The 19,460-nt window shown below is 40.7% G+C and overlaps 1 protein-coding gene and 1 long non-coding RNA gene across 2 annotated transcripts in view; one reads left to right on the plus strand and one right to left on the minus strand.

Moving 5' to 3' along the window:
• VEGFD (vascular endothelial growth factor D) overlaps positions 1–9,633 on the minus strand; it is a 29,656-nt gene extending 20,023 nt beyond the window's left edge. The window contains exon 1 of the mRNA XM_010394432.3: positions 8,904–9,633. Within this exon, the coding sequence (XP_010392734.1) occupies positions 8,904–8,993 (90 nt within the window). The 5' untranslated portion in view covers positions 8,994–9,633. The remainder of the gene's footprint in view (positions 1–8,903) is intronic.
• Positions 9,634–10,770: 1,137 nt separating this feature from the next.
• LOC109143926 lies at positions 10,771–16,623 on the plus strand. Its single transcript, XR_002044331.3, has 2 exons — positions 10,771–11,070; positions 14,744–16,623. It is a non-coding gene; the product is annotated as an uncharacterized LOC109143926 (long non-coding RNA).
• The last annotated feature ends 2,837 nt before the right edge of the window (positions 16,624–19,460 follow it).

The following is a 19,460-nucleotide window of genomic DNA, read 5'->3' on the forward strand; positions in this document are numbered from 1 at the left end:
GGTACAGCATTAATAACCTGAAGGAGCATTCTGTTTATAGTGGGGACAAGTTTAGGCTCTGTGAGGAAAATTTCCAGCTGTCGCTTTTTAAAAAGGGTGATTTCTCCACTGAGAGCTGTATTGAAAGCATACAGGTCTATTGTCCAAGTATATAGCAAAAAAATATGCAAGGGGACGAAATTTCTCCCCTGAAAAAACTCAAGGACTGAAGAACAGGCACAGGAAAATTTTGCTTCCCTCACCCACAATCCGTGCAAAACCTCTCTGCAGTCTGCCTTGAGAGTTAGAGAGTGTTGGCCTTGGCCATGCATCCTCTCAGGAAAGGGTGACTGTGGGATCACAGCACTTCATCCTGAAGTCCTGTGAGCCATGGCTGCTGGAAGAGAAACTGTACAGAGCCCTGCCCTGCAAGAAGAGCAGTGAAGAGTTGCCAGAGCACAGAAAGAAGGACTGGCAGATATGTTACTTGTGGGTTTGGGAGGAACATAAATTGGTCAAACTCATAGTCTGGCCAGGTGCTGTATGAGGTGGCAGGGGGCTGACAGGGGGACATTGATCTGAGGCTGTCACATTTCTCACTGATACATTTGTGATGTTTGAGGGCCTCTTTTGCTAAAACCTTGTCAGTACATTTTCTGACTGAGACACAAAGCCAGAGGAGGAGGAAGTTCTAAAGAGCTCCTCCACATGTTCAGTGTGGTAAAAAGCTTCCTCCAGACACGCCCTCTTGAGAGTCTGTCTCTTGGGCTCCAGTTTAACTTCCACTGAAGAAGGAGACGTAATTACCCATTTTCTAAACTTGGTGGTCAAGGTGGTGATAAAACTTTAGCTGAAGATGGTATGTTTCCACGAGTAAATCGTATTAACTACTCTGTGGCTTCAAGAGAACAGCTGTTTTATATTTTGAGTGGCCTTTTGAACTAGAATAGATCTTTTGTGATGCTACAGCAAACAAATCAGACTTCTTGCACTTTGGTAGCATGCTTACATTATAAAAATCCTTGGAGATGAGACATTTTGATTGCTGTATTCTCTCTTCAATAAACCAAAATATTCAAAGCAAATAACTGAAAACATCAGAATTGGACATGGTTTTGTAGAAGCATGAATCTCAGAATATTTCATATAATTTTTCATGTCCAAAGCAGAGACTGATAAAATTTTATCAAAATACCTCTCATAACAATATACTTTTAACCAATTAGGTCTTTATACCAAAATGGAGCACTTTTTTTCCAGCCAGCAAATATTTTGAGTATCAGCTACAACTCTCATTAAACAGATGCTTCTTCCCACAGCCATGTCTTTTGGCTCTCATGGGAAACATCCCCCAGTTGTGATCTTGAAGGTAACGGCATCCACTGTGCATCAGTTTGCTGGCAGTAATGGAAAAGCTCGAGTGGTAGATGAAAGAAAAAAGTTGGTCTGCTAAGATACGGATTTTCTTCCTGTTCAAGCCGAGTCATCTACATTGAAAGTTTACCTTTAGGTTCCTCCCACGGTGACCACACAAAGTATATTCACTTGGTAAGTAAAAAAACACAGGTGATTTGTCATAAATGTCCAGTGTGGTGACTCACTGATATGTCCTAAATTCTACTGACAGCCTTGGGAGTCTTGCAATACATTTTCTGAACCTCTGCTTGTATGCTTGTTCATATGGTCTTGCATTGCTGCGATGTGTTGAGGCAGATGTGCTGCTCAATACAGAGCACATCTAGAACAGTATCACTTCACTGTGCACAAGGTTGGGTGCTGGCCTGACACTGTGACAGGGTGCACACATCAAAAATAGCATATTAAATGTGTTTACGAAGAGCATGTCCAGGCTGTGGTCATTGTCTCTTGATATTTGTCCATTCCTTGGAAGTCACCAGGGTTTGGAGAGTGAGTTTGGAATGGCTCAGTAACAGAGACCTGGATGAAATCAGATGACTATGTATTCTTTTAATATTTGAAAATATTTTTTCAATGTGATGAAGGGTCCTTCAGTTAGCGCTTTCACCAGGTTTTGGGTTTGCCCCAAGACACTTTAATAAATGTTTTGGATGTGTGACTAGCCAATTGGACAGCTGGGTTTCAAAATGTCACTTCACAAAGCAAAGCCATTGCCAACAATGAATGAACTTATGTTACCCCAGTCACATGCACACATTTTCCTGGAATTGTAGTTTTTCTTGAGTAATATTTCCCTAGCAATTCAGAAAAGTATCCTAACATGGTTTCTGAGTCACACTGCTAATTAAAGTGAAAGGTTTTGCCTGTCTTTATGGCACATTCTCTATGTGCAAAGTGACATATGATACAGTAACATGATGCAACTTTTTCGCAATTCAACATGACTCAAATAGAATTCCCTCCCCAGCTGCACTCGAACAGTGACCACACTGCGGCCAGTGACCGTGAATTCTCCAACCCAACACAGCATGCTTCCCATGAAAGCATGGCTCAGACAAACCCATTCTGACATCCCGGGAGTGAGGAAGGCAGTCACCCCTTTCCAGACCCATTCATGTGGTGCCCACATTGGATTGCCAAATCCCACGAGTCCAACTGCACCTTGTTTGTGCTCAGGACGGCTCTGTGGAAGCAGGACGACCCTAGATGGCGTCCTACCACCAGCTGAGTGGCGGCACACGTTAAATCACCGGGGGGAAAATATAAAAGATACACAGCTGTCCTTCACAAAGGAAGGAAGCTGGACTTTTCTTAATGCAAGGAGACTAAAATAGCCTGTGCAATTGTTCTGCTGTTCATTGATGCAGAAGCCCATCTCCTTCGCGGGGATGTTAAAAAAAATTCTGCTTGGTCTTCCCATGGGCAAAGGGGGTCTGTGCAGCTGTAGTGGGGGCACTCAGCATTTTGTTTCCACTCCTCAAATCCCAACAAGATGTATGAAGATTTGAAAAGCATGCTGGGGAGGTAGGAAGCAGGTGGAGATATAGATTAGGGAATGGCACATAGTGAGAGGAACAAGAAATTTCTCAGGAGTAAGGGTTTCTGTAGGAAAGTTACTGTGTCATATTTACTTCACTGCATCCCCTCAGCAATACAGTCATTTTTGGGACTACATCGCAAAGCCAAGCCCAAGGGCAAAGGCCAGTTTTTTAACTGGACTTACTTGCCCTGAGAAGAAGGCCTAAAAGAAACACAGATCCCACTGTTTGATAACTATAAAAAGTATTGTACAAGTTTTTTCATGGGAATAAGCATAAATGAGTTATCACCTACAACAACTGTACCTTATTTATTTTCCCAAATGCCAATATGGCATCCACAGGAGATAAGACACAAGTAAACCTTGTATGGAATAGGGACAGTGTTGATCAGAACAAAATCTGCAGGCACCATGGCAGAGGTCTCACCAGCCAGTTTGTTTTCCTGTTTTCAGGCAGACTTTTGCTTTGTTTGCCTCCTGTGGGAGTCTGCACTGATACCACCACACCAGTGGTTAGAAAAACCACAAATGCCTGTGGGGAGAAAGCACTAGTAGGCTGCAGAAAACAGACACAAGCAACATTTGCTAAGCCTGAGCTGATGGCTTGTTTTGGTTGCCTTAAGACCACTAATTAACAAACAGATGGCCCACTGCCCTCTGAACCTGCCTTCTTGCCTCCCCTTGCTTTCACAGACCTTCAGATGTGAGCTACAACTGATGGTAAAGTTTAATTAGTGCTGTCTTAATTTCAAACTGCTGATTATTGGATTTCTTGAATGCTGCATCTGATTAATCTACGCAGCCTGGTGTACTTTTCCAAGCTCTGCTCTATCCTCAGACATTACAATCCTAGCTGAGATGGACTGGATTGGATCAGCAGCTGGGAGGGATTTTTTTGCTATTTCTCATGAGTGAGAACTGTTCTTGATAAAGTGGCAGTGTGTTAGTAGTTGCCTTTCCAAATTGATAAGAGCCAAGGACGGGTGCTGTGCAGCATGACAACAATACAAGATTGTTCTGTTTTCCTTCAGTGTACCTTGTCAAGACAGTAGCAGCTAAGTCAAAACAAATTGGCTTTCCTCACAACTTCCTTGATAGCTTCTCACTTCTGAAGGAAAAACACAAACAATCATTTCTGCAGGAGTGCTGTAAGTATATTTTCACACATTTTTGGCTCATCAACCCTATCAGAGATGGTAATCACAAAGAATCAAAAGCAGCAGACAAAAGTGGGAGAATGAAATATTTCTGAAAACTGCGATTTCATAATATTTGTTTAGAAGAGTTTCCTAACTTTGAAAGGAAGCTGGATTTGAGGATCAAAAACCTCATTTAAACAGAGAAATTATTTCCGATGACAATTCAAGTTGCTTTTTCTAGCAGTTGAGCATTTTGCTGGAATTTCAGGGGTTGCCTTTGAGGAAGAAATCCCATGACATGGATGATTTGTTAGAATCTAACTTTTCTAGAAACTGAGCAACATTTGCAAGCAGGTTTTAGGGAGCTGTGTAGATCTATCTGAAAACCAGTGTCAGTTATAATTACAGAGACAAAAGCTTACAGCCAGCTCTGCTGCTCAGGTTTCCTCTCAGGGCTCTGTTTCAGTTGTACAGACAGACAGACTGCAGCTGGCTCTCAGAAAGGAGATGTAAAGAACTCCCTGATTTCTTCTGCCCGTGGTCTGATGGCTCTCCAATATTTCCATGCCTTCCCAAGGGCAAGGCATTCTCCACTTAGGTGGTCCAGGGCCTCAGGATGATGGGGAAGTGCTGCTTCACTCTCACCAGTGGACAAGGGCTATGTACCAGCTGTGTTTGGAAAATGGCTTCCCCCTCTGTTGAGTTCACAGTGACAGGAGATTAAGAAGATCTTTTTGAGCAAGAGCGACCACTTGAGGCTTTAACTGTGTTTAGTGCAGAAGTAAAAAAGATTTAGCTGTGGAAATGAGTGCATGTAACAGAGAGCAGCCATGTTTACCTCCCAGCTAAGCCCATCTAACCCCTCATTCTTTTGATCAGAAGGCAGCTTTATAGTTCAGGGACACTCCTCAGGCCTATCCACTGCAGGTTTCTCTTTAACAAAACCAAAGGAGGGTTCAACACGTGGAGAACACCTCTGCAAAAGGAAAAGGTTGTGACTCTGTTTAACTTGGGACCGAGCAGTTGTCCCTTTCTCTTGCCTGTCCCCAACACTTTATTAATAATGTGAAGCTGCAGAATAGAGCAGGGAGCAATGAGACTTAAATTTTCAGAGATCAAGACTTGCAGCCTCATTAGAGAGGCGGTTTTAGTGTTGGAAGGCAGAAGCAGCTCTGATGGATCGTTGGCTTTTCTTGGCAAAAAATTTGCCTCGGCTCTGATGAATATCGGACATAGCTCTTCGCATCTAATTTTAAAATTCTGGAAAAAGTAGTTTATGTCTGTTGCTGCTCTAGGAGAGGAAAAATTTGAGGGGGAGAGACAGAAAGAAATTTGCGGTTCTCTAGCTGAGAGGTTCCAAAACGTAAGAGACTGTCGGGACAAAAACTTCAATAAGGAATGTTTAAAGCATTTCCTGATGAAAAAACCTTTAAAAAATAATTCTCAGTCTTCAGAAAATGTGTGTGGAAATCTAACTCTTCCATGAGGACTTCAGGTTGGCATCCTGAACCAAGCCACTGGTGCACAAGGGCCAGCCTTGACATCAGTTCAGGTCTGGAGCCGAGCCCTGTGGCACACCTGTGTGGCTGTGCTGCCCCTGTCTGCAGCTGCCCACTGCTTCCCACCATAAGCCTGTGCTCCAGTTGTGCCTCAGACCGCCAGACACTCGATGTTCAGGCTGAAGCTTTCCATACTAGATGTCTGCCTCAAAATTATTTTAATAATTTTTTTTTGCTTTCTCTGTCACAATGGTTTGACTGCAGTGGAGGATGAAGCTCCTCTTTTATCCATGCAAACAATTTTTCTGTTTCCCTACAGTGAATCACAGATGTGAATTTTTGACACCTGAGGAACCTTTTTTGGTCCAGATGTGTCTACTTCTATCTTTGAAAAAAAAACACCCAGATGTAAAAGCCTCCAAGAGCAGCAGCAGAGATCTCCCAGGGCTTTGCATCAGTCAGGTTCTGTGCTGATTCCAGTCCATTCAGGAGTAGAGCAGGACATGGGTGCAGACCACCCATGGGTCCAGGTCCAGCCTATGGGGCCAAGAGCACAGGATCTGTCTTTCTTCCTCCTCAGGCCACAGGGCTGTGGCATCCAGGGATAAGAACCTGCTGGATTTGCCTGTAGGAGGGGAAGGAGATGAATACTGATGGAAGAGGGCAAGACCTGGCCAAAGAGGCTGACATCATCTTTGGAGATCAGAACTAGAAACGGGTCAGGAAAAGGAAAGCTGGGTAAGTTAAAACCACAGGGACAAAGCAAGAAGCTATGGATGGAGAAGGGAAGGGGGAACCATGGTCAGATATGACTGGAAAACAAAAGTGTCCATTAGGGCTGTCTCTGAGGTGCTTGGACAGAACTCCTGAGGGTCTGAGAGAGAAGAAGGAGATCCCTATCCAGAAGGAAGCAAGTGGGAAAGAGGGTGGCACTTGGATAGCACAAAGAGACCAGTGAGAAAACTGAGTCCCTGAGTCCTGGAAGTGAGGAAATACAGGTCAAATGCTAGGAATAGAACAGGTCAGGAATGAAGAAAGGAAGGAGGAGCTCTGACAGGCAAGGAATACATGTACATGGGATTCCTGTGCCTAGAAGAGGATGAAGTTTTTGAAGGGTTAGGAAAAGCCAGCTGCCATGGAGATACTTGCTGGATCATGGCAGCTTGTACATAAGCTTTTTAACATTCATACCTTTAATCAGGGTATTTGAAGGGGAATAAGAGAATGTTTAAATCCTTAGTGCCCCAAAACTCTATCACATAATACCACACTGATACCACCTGATGGTTTAAACCATAAACAGGTTTAAAATTTCAGGTGTCTTGGGCAGAGCTCACCTAACTTGGATTCATACCATGGGGGATAGAGCAGGTTGCTGGTGCCTAACCCTTCCTAGGTCTCATTAGCTGTCTATTACGTGAATCCTGACCTTATGGGTTTTATCCAGGCAATACTGCTGTTGATCTTAAAGAACTTTACAAAAATAAGGTAGGGTAGGTGAATGCAGTACATCATTTCTGCATACTGCAAACTCAGTGTGAGGTGCAAATGGTAAAAATAGTCATAACCCTGTGTACCATCCAACACTGTAACATGAAGGACTTTTTGTGGTGTATTTCCACATATGTACACACACAGTTCTCTCATACAGGAGAAAACAACCCAGAAAGCTAACATCCTATGTAAAACATTAAAAGAAAAACAAACAGTTTAGCCAAAAACCTCTGTCTATACCAAAAGAGCCAGAACAAGCAGAAAGCCAGTCTTTTCCTTTTGGCAATCAGCAGCCAATGCAAGTGAAATACAGCATTTGAGTGCGATACCTTTTGGAGTGTGATCTATTAGATTCCTTTAGGATAGGATTGGAAACTGTCAGTGAATTGTTTCAACAACAGTAGCCTGTGGCTAAGCTGGCTGCTTGACAGTGGTAGCCAAATTTCAGTGAAAAGAATCACAATTGTACCTATGTTGGATGGACAGTCCTATCACAGTGAATAAACTGTAAGCCAGTGTAAGCTAGCAAGAAGAGCTCTTGCATTTACTCTTGGCAAAGTGGATATGGATTCAAAGTTTTTAATTAAAGGACCTTCCAGTGGTTTTACTATTGTGCTGAATAAACTTGTGTCCCACACAAGGACAGAATTATCATCCCTGCCAATTCTAAAATGGTTACTATTCTGTATTAGAAAGCACGTTCTGGTTTAAATGCAGTGATTCCTACAAGTACGAAACTGGTGATTTGTCATGGAGTGCACAAAGTTAATGCATTAAACACGGCTGATTACTCTGGTCCTAATGCCTTCAAAGAATTGATTGCTGAGGTTGTAAATTAAAAGCTTGTGAACAGTCAGCAGGCATCAACCATCCTGAGGCACACATTGCTCACCACTGCTGACTTATTAGGCTGGCAGCAGCAATCTGCAATTAGGCACACAACTTAGCATTCTTTTCTAAAGCACAGGTCAGCATGCAGCAGGCTCACAGACTAGTGTGTGATCATTGCTTGCAAGCAGGAGGTTTTCTGAAGTGAAAACAAAAATATTATCTTGTTTTGCTCTGCTAGTGAAAAACAAATAATTTGTCGTGGACCACACACTGAATTAATCATTTTTGAACAGACTTCACATGTAGAAGCTTGTTCCAGTTTTTGTTCTGATTTTTCGCAGTGATTGTCCTGGATATTCTCGCATTGACTTAAAGTCAGATCTGAAAGATCCTACTCTCACGGTGAGGCTTCAGCTTAAATTTTGTTTCATGTATTATATTCAGAAGAAAAGTTAATGTCCAGGCAATGTGCTTTATTATTACTAGCTGCTGTTTATTTTAAATTCCTATATAACTTTTTCTAATGAAGCAAAAGAAAAACGTTTCTCTCATATCTGGCAAACAAGTGAACAACTGATGAACACATGTTCTTACAGGGAAAATTTCAATACTAGCATACTAATTCCTGCAATTATAAATACCTGAAATAAAAAAATGTATTTAACAAATATTCTAAATACTCTGATTCACACTTCTTTTTCAGGTTTTTCTTTTATTTTGCATGACTGAAACTAAAATTTTAACTCAAGAACAAAGTATAGAACAAGTACTTAATAACTAGTAAAAAAACTAAAAAAATATTAAACAGAGAATATTAATTTAAATTCCTTGTAGATTCATTTTCCTTTATGCTGCTAAACATCTCTGCAACTAAACCATCACCAAAGTAAAAAATAACAACACATTACCAAAACAGCAAGAAACCCACTACCTTGCACATTAAATATAGGTAATTCTGGCTGCTTGTATTATTAAGAATCACAGTAAATAAAGTTCACTTGCCTTCACAGACCCATTCTCATAGTCAGATCCTTGCAGCAGATGTAGAAAAGAAACTATGAAAATATTCACAGTTGCCCACGGTTTGTACATTCTGATGTTTAAAATCCACAGGTTACTACGGAGTCGTTGTCGTACAGCTGGAGGTGTCTGTTTCAAAAGGCATTTCTCTTCCACCAGCACAGAAAAGCTTCCAGAATTTCTCTTATAAACTCACAAAGGATTCCAACATCCAAGAGTAAATATCTGTCCCTTTGCTGCTCAAAACAACTGTAAGTTCCTCTAGAGAATGTAATTTCTTAAAGCAGATCTTAGATACACTTGAAATAAAATCATGATAAGGTTTTAAATAGATCTATATCTGTATGTATACACATACACACTCACAAGTGATCAGGTATGGATTCCAGTTAATGAAGTTAAAATATCTTCCATCAAGACACAAAGATACATTCAATATCCATCTGTGGTCCAGAAAATGTGAGAAATCTGCTCGATTCTGTGCTCCGTGTTACAGCAGGCTTTTAAGATGGTAGTGTAATGGCCAGTGTTTTGAGCCGAGAGCTGTAATCCAACTCTGTATTAAAACTTTTTTCACAACCTTCATGGAAGCTTGCAGAAGCATGTGTCTTAAATCTGATACAGACTTTGGCAGTAACACAGGCAAATTTTGGCTCAAATCCCATTTTCTTCCTGCCAATAGCATAGCAGTTTTAAAACTAACTGATGCAATCTAGACTCCCATTATTTTAAAGAAGATTACCTGAAACATGAGACTTCAGCACACGTTCTTACACCACACACATATTTTAAGTTACTTCTCTGAAAAAAAAAAAAAAAAAAGAGGGAGGGAAAGGAAAAGAGAAAGAATTACTTTCTTTCATGTGTTCTATCTTATGTGTCATAGGGTTTTCTGAATAAATTTTAAAAAGCAAAGTTAAGAACTATTTCTGACAACAAACAAGACTTTGATTTTTTAAAAGAAAGCTCATGAAGCTACAGATATAAAAGGACAAAATCTATTTTTATTGCAACAAAAAACAACCAGAATTTCTGCTCCAAGATAAGTATGTATTTTCTCGGTATTTTTCTGCGGTTTAAAACAGAGATTTAAAAACAGAGATCAATCATTTAAAATTATAACAGGGACAAAGGCTCCAATAATTTTGCATGTTAGATCTGTATTGCTGTACTCATATATATTGTGTTCAGGATAATAGTTCCACTATCACATACCTTAGTGTTTGCAGAATCAGATTCTACAGTTGTTAACAAAAAACAGTCATGTACATAATACTTCAGAGTCCTGGTTTCCTACCTCTGATGTCCAAACAAGTGCTCTCTTAAATACAAGTCACACTTCTCTACCTACCATTAGGTTGAATAATTTCCTCTTAAGTATTCACCACAAATGGACATTAGAAAGAAAATTATTTCAATCCAGTCTTTCCAGTTGTTGTCTGTTAACAGTCATTAGGTTTTAAAAAAATATATGTAACTCTGTAATTTTTTAGCTTTGTCTTTTCCCACTTATTTTGTGAAAGCAATCTATTTCTCATTTTTTTGCTTCCTCCCCACCGCCCCCCCTCCTCCCCCCTCCTCCCCCCATCCCCCCACTGGTTAGTACAAGGACAGCAGGAATTTCACCTCTTTGAAATGGGAGTGAAAATGCTGCTTTGTCAGTGTACCTGCTGCTCCCCCTCATATCTCCTCTGCACCCAGCTGCCAGAGATATTCACAGTTTTGCAGACCCCACGCTACAAGGGTCAACCTGTATCTGTACTGTAGGTTACAATTAAAATTCTTTAACTATTTCGTTCATCATTTTAAATTACTGTGTTATCTAATGCTTATGTACGGTCATCTTGGACCCCATTTAATGTCTCTGTTTCACTTCTGATACAAATATCCATCTCCTCACAGGAGCAGAAAGCCTGCTAAAAGAAATGGATATGCCTCACCTTGGATGCACAGCTTCCACATAAGGGATCAAACCAAAAATAACCTCTGTAGGCTCAGAACTCCATGAAAATAACTTTCTATTGACCTGCAGTTAACTGGAGGGAGTGTCTGGCCATACTCATCTCTCATTTATGGGATCATTTGGAGCACAGACCCGGAATCACAGGAGAATCAAGAAGCAATATGTGCCCTCATGCCTTAAAGCCTGGTGAGTGGGATCCTTACACAGCCTGTCTCCAGCACAGTTCAGGGATGAGCTGCTCTGTTCCCCGGTAAGGCTGGTGCCAAATGCCCACAAACCACCCTTAAGGGACTTTAAACAATCTAGCATTAGAAAAGTAAGGCTGTTTGCTTTGGAAATGTTGGAGGGAAACACCTCAGTAGTATTTTCTTTTAGTTCATCACTGTTACTTACCAAATTCAGCTCTAAATTACAAATACATTTGGAAAGACCAAGCCTGTATCTTTCTCAAAGCAAACCATTCATCAGAAAAGGTCATCCACCTCTGGCTTCAGGGGGCTTTTTGGCAGGAAGACTGAACTGACCTTCAGGCACTGGATCAAACTCATTTATAAAAGAGTGAGTTAGATGCTGCAGCAAAAAGTACCTAGTCCCTCCCTTAGGACTCAGATACAAAGAACAGCAAAGAAGGGAAAAAATACTTTTGTTAACTGCAGAGGACTCTAAATCTGGCTCAAAGCTGTTAGTGAAAGCAAAGGCAAAGCAAGAGAAACCAGCTGGTAGGACAGCAGAGCAACTCAGATAATGAATTTCTGGGAAACTGTTTTTCACCATATGTATCACTATGCCCACCCCATTCCTTGTAGTTCTTCTCTCTCTCCTCAGTCCCAGGTAAGAATCAGTTCTCCCTTCAGCACCAGCTCAGCCCTGCTCCTTACACAGCTTTCTTATGATTTTTCCTGCCTACTGCTTGAGAACAATTTAGATCCTTTTGTGTTGGAGCTCGAATCTCAGAAGTATGGTGAGATTATATTGTAGACTCCCTGCAACAGCAGTGAACAGACTTGCTGTCTGGCCAGACATCTCTGTTTTCATTTAATTTATGAACACAAGTTAACAATACACACACTCTAGTTTCTTCTTTTACCTCAGTTAGCCATTGTAGAACCACCTGCTCAGTTCTGTCCTGGCCTGGGGTTTGTATTTCTCTTAAAATCTAGCACTAAAAAGAGGCTTAACTAAAATTTATATGACTATTTAAATTACTTTTGTAATTGAATAATCAGCTCCACTAACATCAGCAACGCTAAATACTGCATAATGAACTGAAATTTCAAACATTTATGCCACCTTTGGGTAAGCAGCTAATATGGTAATATTATGGCAATGAGTCAGCTCTTTGCAAGAAGAGCTTAAAATTTTGTTTAGTTAAATCTGTTTCTAATATTGATCAACACTGATGTCTCAAATGGATGAACAATACAGATTAAAATTTTAAATCTATTTATCTGCAAGAATTATGATTTTTTCAATAATATTTGAAGTATGAGTCTTTCTTCCAAAATAGTAGTCTCACATACATTGCACAGAAACCCTGATTCCTATGCTCTGTTTTAGTGATGGAAGAGAACATATAAATGACACAGAACTTGGTAAAGGAATGGATTCATCATAATTTCTTGATACTTTCTGCTAAGTTTATGACAGGATATGCAGACCAAGTGCAGTTTATTTATTAGAACTCCTCGCCATGGTGCACTGAGAGTTCTATACTGGGACTTCACAGCACACAAAGGGAAAAAAGGCCAGTGCAGATGACTAGAACTCAAAAAACAGCACTGTATTTAACTCATGCATTTCTTGCATGCATACACACCCAAGGAACAGAAGAATTTCCTGACAATGCTGAACAACTCACATTCTTCAAGCTGAAATCCTTTCAGGTGAGACAGTAAATTCCTTCAGTAATCTGAAAATAACTGAGACTTGCAGATAGGCCTTTACTAGTGTCACTATTTGCCAGAAAAAAACGAAAAGGGAACACCTCAAACAAAAAACATCTCTGATTTGGAAAAATGTAACAAAACACCAAAGATATTTCAGGCTTTTAACAAAAGAGTAAGCCATAAATCAATAGGACTACTCAGATTGAGGAAGGTTTGTGATGATATGCCCTAAATAAATTTCAAATAAATTGATCAGTCTCCATTAGCAAAGTTAAAACTGGAGATAAATAAAGGCAGTTCCTAGCCTTTACTTCAAATAAAGTATTGTGTCACCAGCTACTTCAGACTGGAAAACTCCACACCATTAGAAGTTTCAGTATGGCACAATGTTGAGGATGATAACATAATTCCCAATGAAGGTCATTAAGTATTTTGAAGATGATTCTATAAGCAGATCTGTACGTTCCCTCTAAGTAATCCATACACAGAGGAATTTCTGTTTACTTGAAAACTACATACAAAAACAAAAATTGGGAGTGTTTATAAAATATTGCAAAAAAGGATCTAACCTAGATTTAATAAAGCACTCATGACATAGCAGTTATATGGCAATCTGGTCACTCAGCACACATTATTAAAGTAATTATCAATTAATTATTAAATTAAGAACATTTTTTGAAATAAAGCAATGTTTATTAAAATGGCTACTTATTATTTCTGGCATCAGAAATTTCTGTCAAAGAGCAGAATGCTTGAAACATCACACTAATTCTAAACTGGATTGATAGAATTTAGAAAAAAAATATGTAAAATCCCACCCACAGAATCTCCAATTCAGAGCACAAGAAGACTCTGCCGAAGCTGGGCTAGTGGAGTCATATGGGCAGCACCACAGAGCCAGATCCAGAGCCATCCCTCTCACCAGCTACAACACTGCTTCATCTCCTCAGGTTATGCTTTAGTTGCCCTTAAATTGGAACATTAATTGTCTACTTGCTGCAGCAAACCTAGAGCTCAGAGCAGGATGCAAAACCCGCCAGGGAAGCGGGGAAATCCCACTGGGTGCCTCTACTGCGCTCCAGGCTGCAGTGGCTAAGCTGCTATCCATACCTTCATCTAGCTGGCTGAAAGTTCACGTGGGAATGTCTACACAAGCTACAGACACACCCTTGGCTGAAGGGCAGGCATACTCCTCGCTCTCCACAGCATCCACTGGCTCAGTTCTCCCCTGCTCCAGGGAGGGACGCCCTTGTTAATGGAGGAGTGCTGTCAGCAAAAAGGCAGATACAAATCACAAACAAACACTGTTTGTTGAACTTTTGAGAGATGTAAACACCTTGTAGCTGCTCTGTTTTTGAATAGGCTCTGCCTCAACCTCATGAAGAGCACAGCTGCCTTGTTCACATTTATAATGTCTAATTCATGAAAAAATGGAAAAACCTTCTGGGAGATGGCTGCTATGCTGAGCGACAGCTTTAGCTCAAGTATGAAGAAATTTGTGCTTCTTTTGTTTCAGTCTAACCTACACAGCCTGATCCAGAGAGCAAGAGCTCTCTCTGGGTTCCTGTTATTCACATTTATCTACAGTAATGGGAGCTCTGTATCTGCTTGTCTTCACATCCATCTGTGTTTACATACCTGTTAATGAGGGCACAACTGAAACAATAATGAAACTTTAATTACAGAGGTGTGTAATAGCATTCACAAGTTTTTATTTTGCTTGTTACTTTTATAAATTCTCATTTCTTTCTACAGAGGAGTGGTAGCAGCTGAACGTAAAGATAAAACAGGTCTTACAGTTAAGGAGAAGAAAGGGAAAGGGAAAGGAAAAGGTGGAGAGGTGGGGGATAGGAGAAACAGAAGAGAGAGGAGGGAGAGGAGGAACTCTGATCAGATTATATCCTTCACATCTACCACTGACTGTAGCCAGGCCCTTGCCTCCAGACTGACTGTGTATCACTGCTGGTGTTTAGGTACGTCTGAGGATCACTACCTGTTCAAGCCAGATGTCTGAAACAGTTCACAAAGCCAAAGAAGGAAGCAGTTACCAAGAGGATGGATTCAACATCCAGAATTCAATGGCTACATCCAGTCTGAGACTCCATCCTCAGCTACTGTAGAGTAAGAAACGGAAGTATAACTGCAAAGCACAGTGAGTGTCCAGACTACTGAATCCCAAAGGTGTTGCAAGCAAAGCAGATGAACTCATGGGTTCTTGTAAGGAAGAAAATAATAATAGGTTCTCATTTTCTCCAGCACACGTGGCACTGTGGCTAAATTACCCTGGGACTTAAGGCATGCACAGCTTGCACCAACTTGTGTAACTGAATAGGCATTTGCACTATGCACATCAAGCCCAGAATTTCTCAAGAGAAAGTTGTGACTGCAGGTGATATCAACATCCTTAACCTTGAAGTCTCTGGTAATGTCTTGAGCAAGTTCCATGTGGCAGAGCAACATTACAGCTTGTACTTCAAACATTTACTTTCTTCTCATCCAGTAGAGTCTCACCACAATATAATTCAAGTGACTGTAGAGTGGATGGTGGCAGAAGAGCAGCTATAAGACACCAAGGAGAAACATATTTTACATGAGAAAATACTCATTTATTCTAGTGACTGCTGTGTTCTCAGAGGTCAAAAAGCAAATATATGTTACAGGCCTGGTCAGTTAAAGCTGAATTTGTGGAAGAACATTTTCTGAAGCAGTCCTTATAACATGATCACCTTCAAGTGCTCCCAGAGACCTTCATCCATCTCATCACAACACTTCTTTGAGGTAAGGCAGCCTTTGTGGCAGGAGTGGAAAATGTAAGATTAATTTCATCTTTGCACTTCAGACACCAGGCTAGAATTTGCCACAAGCTCCCATAAGCATCTGGTGGAACTGTGGGCATAACTTTGTCTATCAGAACAGAACAATATAAATAATCTCATAGCCAAGTGTATTTACAATTATCTTTTGGCCTTTTTCTGGACTTTTTAATCATATCCAGTCTGCTTAAAAAAAGTTCTTGGTTAAATGCAATACAGAATACCTCAAGTTCAAGTGCCTGGACAAGTTCCAGGGCTCCGATTTTTCTTGCTTCCTCGTTCTGATGTCCTGTCAGGGAGATGTGGCCTTGAAATAAGAAGAAACAACCCCCTGGGAACAGTTTCTGTGCCAGACTGTCCCAGACTCCTGACCCAGTGGGTACAGCCAGAGTATGTAGTGAAAACATCCTGCCCCTCAAGGCCAGCAAGGAACTCCAAGGCCAAGCCCCACACAAGACGGCTTAAAGATACCTGTAGTCACCCACCCCGCCTCTTCCTGTCTTCATTGAACACAAAGCAGCTTTTTGCAGGAACTTTCAGCAGTAAAAAGACTTAGAAACAACTACCTTCAAGCAGAAATTCTCCTAAACAGAGACTTCTGCTCCTTGTACAGATATTTTCACAAATAAAGGCTACTAGGTGATCAGAGAAATCAGGCAGAGAAGTAGAAGTTAAAAGGTTCAGAGGCAGAAAATTTTGTTACAAGTCCAAGGATAACTGAAATCATGTTGTGGGAAGTAGGACAGCAAGAAGCTGATAATAGAGGGATTTATACCTTTATTTTCTACAGGTGATTTTCCTACTTACTTCTGTAGCACCCTGAAGCGACATCCTTGGAGCAATATATACATACAGAGCAGATGGTCAGAGAACCAGTGCAGGGTTTAGCATAATTCTCCTTGCAGGGAACACCCTAAGAGTGTGCACACAATTATAGCAAAGCACTGAAAGTTAATTTCAGGACTTACACCTTATCTGAGGACACTGGAGTAACAACAGCTCAGTAATATGAAAATAAAACCCTTCTGGTGCAAGGTAAAGTTTGAGGATGAAATGTGTATTATTTACATACGGTTTTGCTGCTTTGACACTCACAGACACTAGGCCAATAAAAGGACAAATCAGCTCCCTGACATCAGCAGGGGAGAATAAATGAGATCTCTGATGAATGTTTAGATAAGTAAATGTATGCTTCAAAGTGTGTATATCTCAAAGTTCATCTCTAGCTCTAATAAGATGATTTTTTGACACTTAAAAGCTGTTCTGTGTTTTTACAAGAAACCCACCATTTCCTGTTTTTATCACATCCTATTGCTATCAATAATGCGTAAGCATAAACACAGTTTGTCAAACTCACCCTATGTATTTCCCACTGAAGACAAAATAAAAGATGGTCTGGCTAACTGACTCTTCTACAGAGTTTTCATCCCCACATTGTTAGTGCTGCTCCAGCTCTGTCTCCATACAAGATCAAATGAATGTTTCAGTTCCATCATCATCTGGTCAGTCACCTGTGTGGAACAAACTACTTATCTCTAATGCCCATCCCCTGCAGACATCAGGGTTCAGAAGAGCAGGTGCCATCAGGGCTTCTCAAAGGACAGGAGGTGTCCTGAAGCAGCCATAGAGTGCCCTGACATTCATTCATCTTGGAGCCTGCTGGTCTCACACCCAGCGCAAGCTTAGTTTGCTGTGGGTGAGACTGCTGCCCCCACATCTGCTTGCAAGTGTAGGATTCTGCACTTCTGTTCAGGTAACACAGAAAGCTTGATGGATCACCCACCAGTCATGGTGGTGTAGAGTAGAAGAGTTCACTTGGCCACATAAACTGTAAGGTCTTAGCCAGAGTATTTTATAATGACCCAACAGCTCTGAGAGACCTTCTTATCCATCTGGGAATTACCCTCTTGTTGGTATTTGATAAATATACCGTGAACTTAAGCCTCCAGCACTGCCTTTCGGCCAGGGTATTCATAACAACGTCTTTTAAGTTCAGGAGGACAGTCAGGGAACAGAAAGCAAACCTGTGGTGCTTAAAATAAAAGGGGAAAGACAAGAATCAAGTGAAATAATGAAATATTCTTAAGTCCGTATCAACTGCTGCATTATTCTTTAAAGACAGTGGAGAAATTTCGTAGAAAAATTTCCAATAAAAAAAGTTAATACTATTTAGGTACTGAAAGAAGAGTTACTTATTTAAAGAAAGAAATTGAAAATAAATAAATAAATAAACAAAAAACAAAGAAAACAGGCAGACATGAGTCCAAAGGGAATTAAACCTTAATTACCTAAAAGCTCCCTGGGAATAGATCACTGCTATAACAGGTTGGAAAACAACAATAGTTAACTTAATATCAAATTTTCAACAAGTTTTGAAAGACTGAATAAAAGCCCCAAAATGTACTCTGTACCTAAATCTTCAACTCTAGCTGTTCTGATACCTTCACCTTGACAGAAACTCTTCAGTAATAGTCTTCAAGCAGACAAGATTTTAAAGAGCTGAAGATGTTGCAAAATCTTTTCCAGCTCCATAAAACACACTTAAAAGGAGATTTTAATCCAATAAGCAGGTTTTAACCAATTTATATTTTCAGGATTGACTGGGAACTAAGAATACCTCTAGATTATTAAATATGAAAGAGGCAGTGACAGAGTTTTGAGCATGGGATCTCTGCTGCTCTGCTGTAATTCACGGTTACCTTGCTCCATGCTCCATGGTTTTGGACCACTCTAGTTAGCTCACTCCAAGGCAACACCCAAGCATGGTTCTGGCAATAGATCATTCCAGAGATCTCTTTCCAAGGCTGAAGCAAGGGGATTCCCTGATTCCCCTCACACAGAGCTTTACAAGCAGGCTTTGCTTCTGCAAATATGCACAAGTGTCTTCATGCCATGCCCCAAGGCATGGTACATGCATAATTATGATCTAATAATTAAGTCATTAAGGATAATAATGTTTAAAAAGTCATAAAAAAGGGATAATTATTACTGAAAGCCACATGAATATCACATGGAGCTTAGAGGAGATACCTGTCCAAATGCTCCACAGCCCAGGTTCAGACAAGCTGCTCTGAAGCCTGATGGGCTGGCCTGAAGCACTCTGGACACAAGTGTCTTGTCCTCGGGGAGAGGGCCTGTCCTTATTTTGTCCAACATCATACAACTAGTCCAAGGGAGGACTACCTGAGGCTTAAAAAATGTGTGCTATTAGGAATGTTCTGGGCAGATCTGAATCTACGCTGGCCTTTGATACAAGCAGTGTTACTGATGATACTTCCCTGATTTTAATTATCTTCTGCTATTGAGGGACAAAAGCAAATACAGTAAACACATTTCAATAGTTAATTGTTTAGGAATCTTTCTGCCAAGCTGGACCTCACAGTCAGAATATTTCTCTGACATGCATAACACCCCACCCACCATTGTTCTGCCTACAGTAAAGAAAACTCAGCATAAAAGGGAGCAGAGCACAGCAAAAGATCAGATGAGACAGAGGGTGAGAGGATCCCGTCTTGATGTAGATTCATGAAAAATCATAATGACTGACTGGGGCTGTCTCCCTTGCTTCCCCAGAGAGACATTATTTCCCTGTTACAGTCTCACAGATGATGCCCAGGGCTGGAAAAGTAGGCCATACACAAGAGAAACTCATCTGGAGAATAGTTACCATGCTAAGTGTTAACTACAGACCTACTACTGTTGTCTTTTTGTCCTGTTTTTGGGGAAAGGGACTTTGTTCTGGGCTAGTTATATTTTCAGAATTGCAAAAGACATTTTAAAGGAATGATCAGTCCAGGTGAAACTAATCCTGATGATGTCAAGGAAAAGGTCCCCTTACAATTCAAACTTCACAATTAATGCAGAGCCTGAAGGATTG

The sequence above is a fragment of the Corvus cornix genome, chromosome 1, assembly GCF_000738735.6.
Source record: "Corvus cornix cornix isolate S_Up_H32 chromosome 1, ASM73873v5, whole genome shotgun sequence".
Classification (NCBI taxonomy): Eukaryota; Metazoa; Chordata; class Aves; order Passeriformes; family Corvidae; genus Corvus; species Corvus cornix.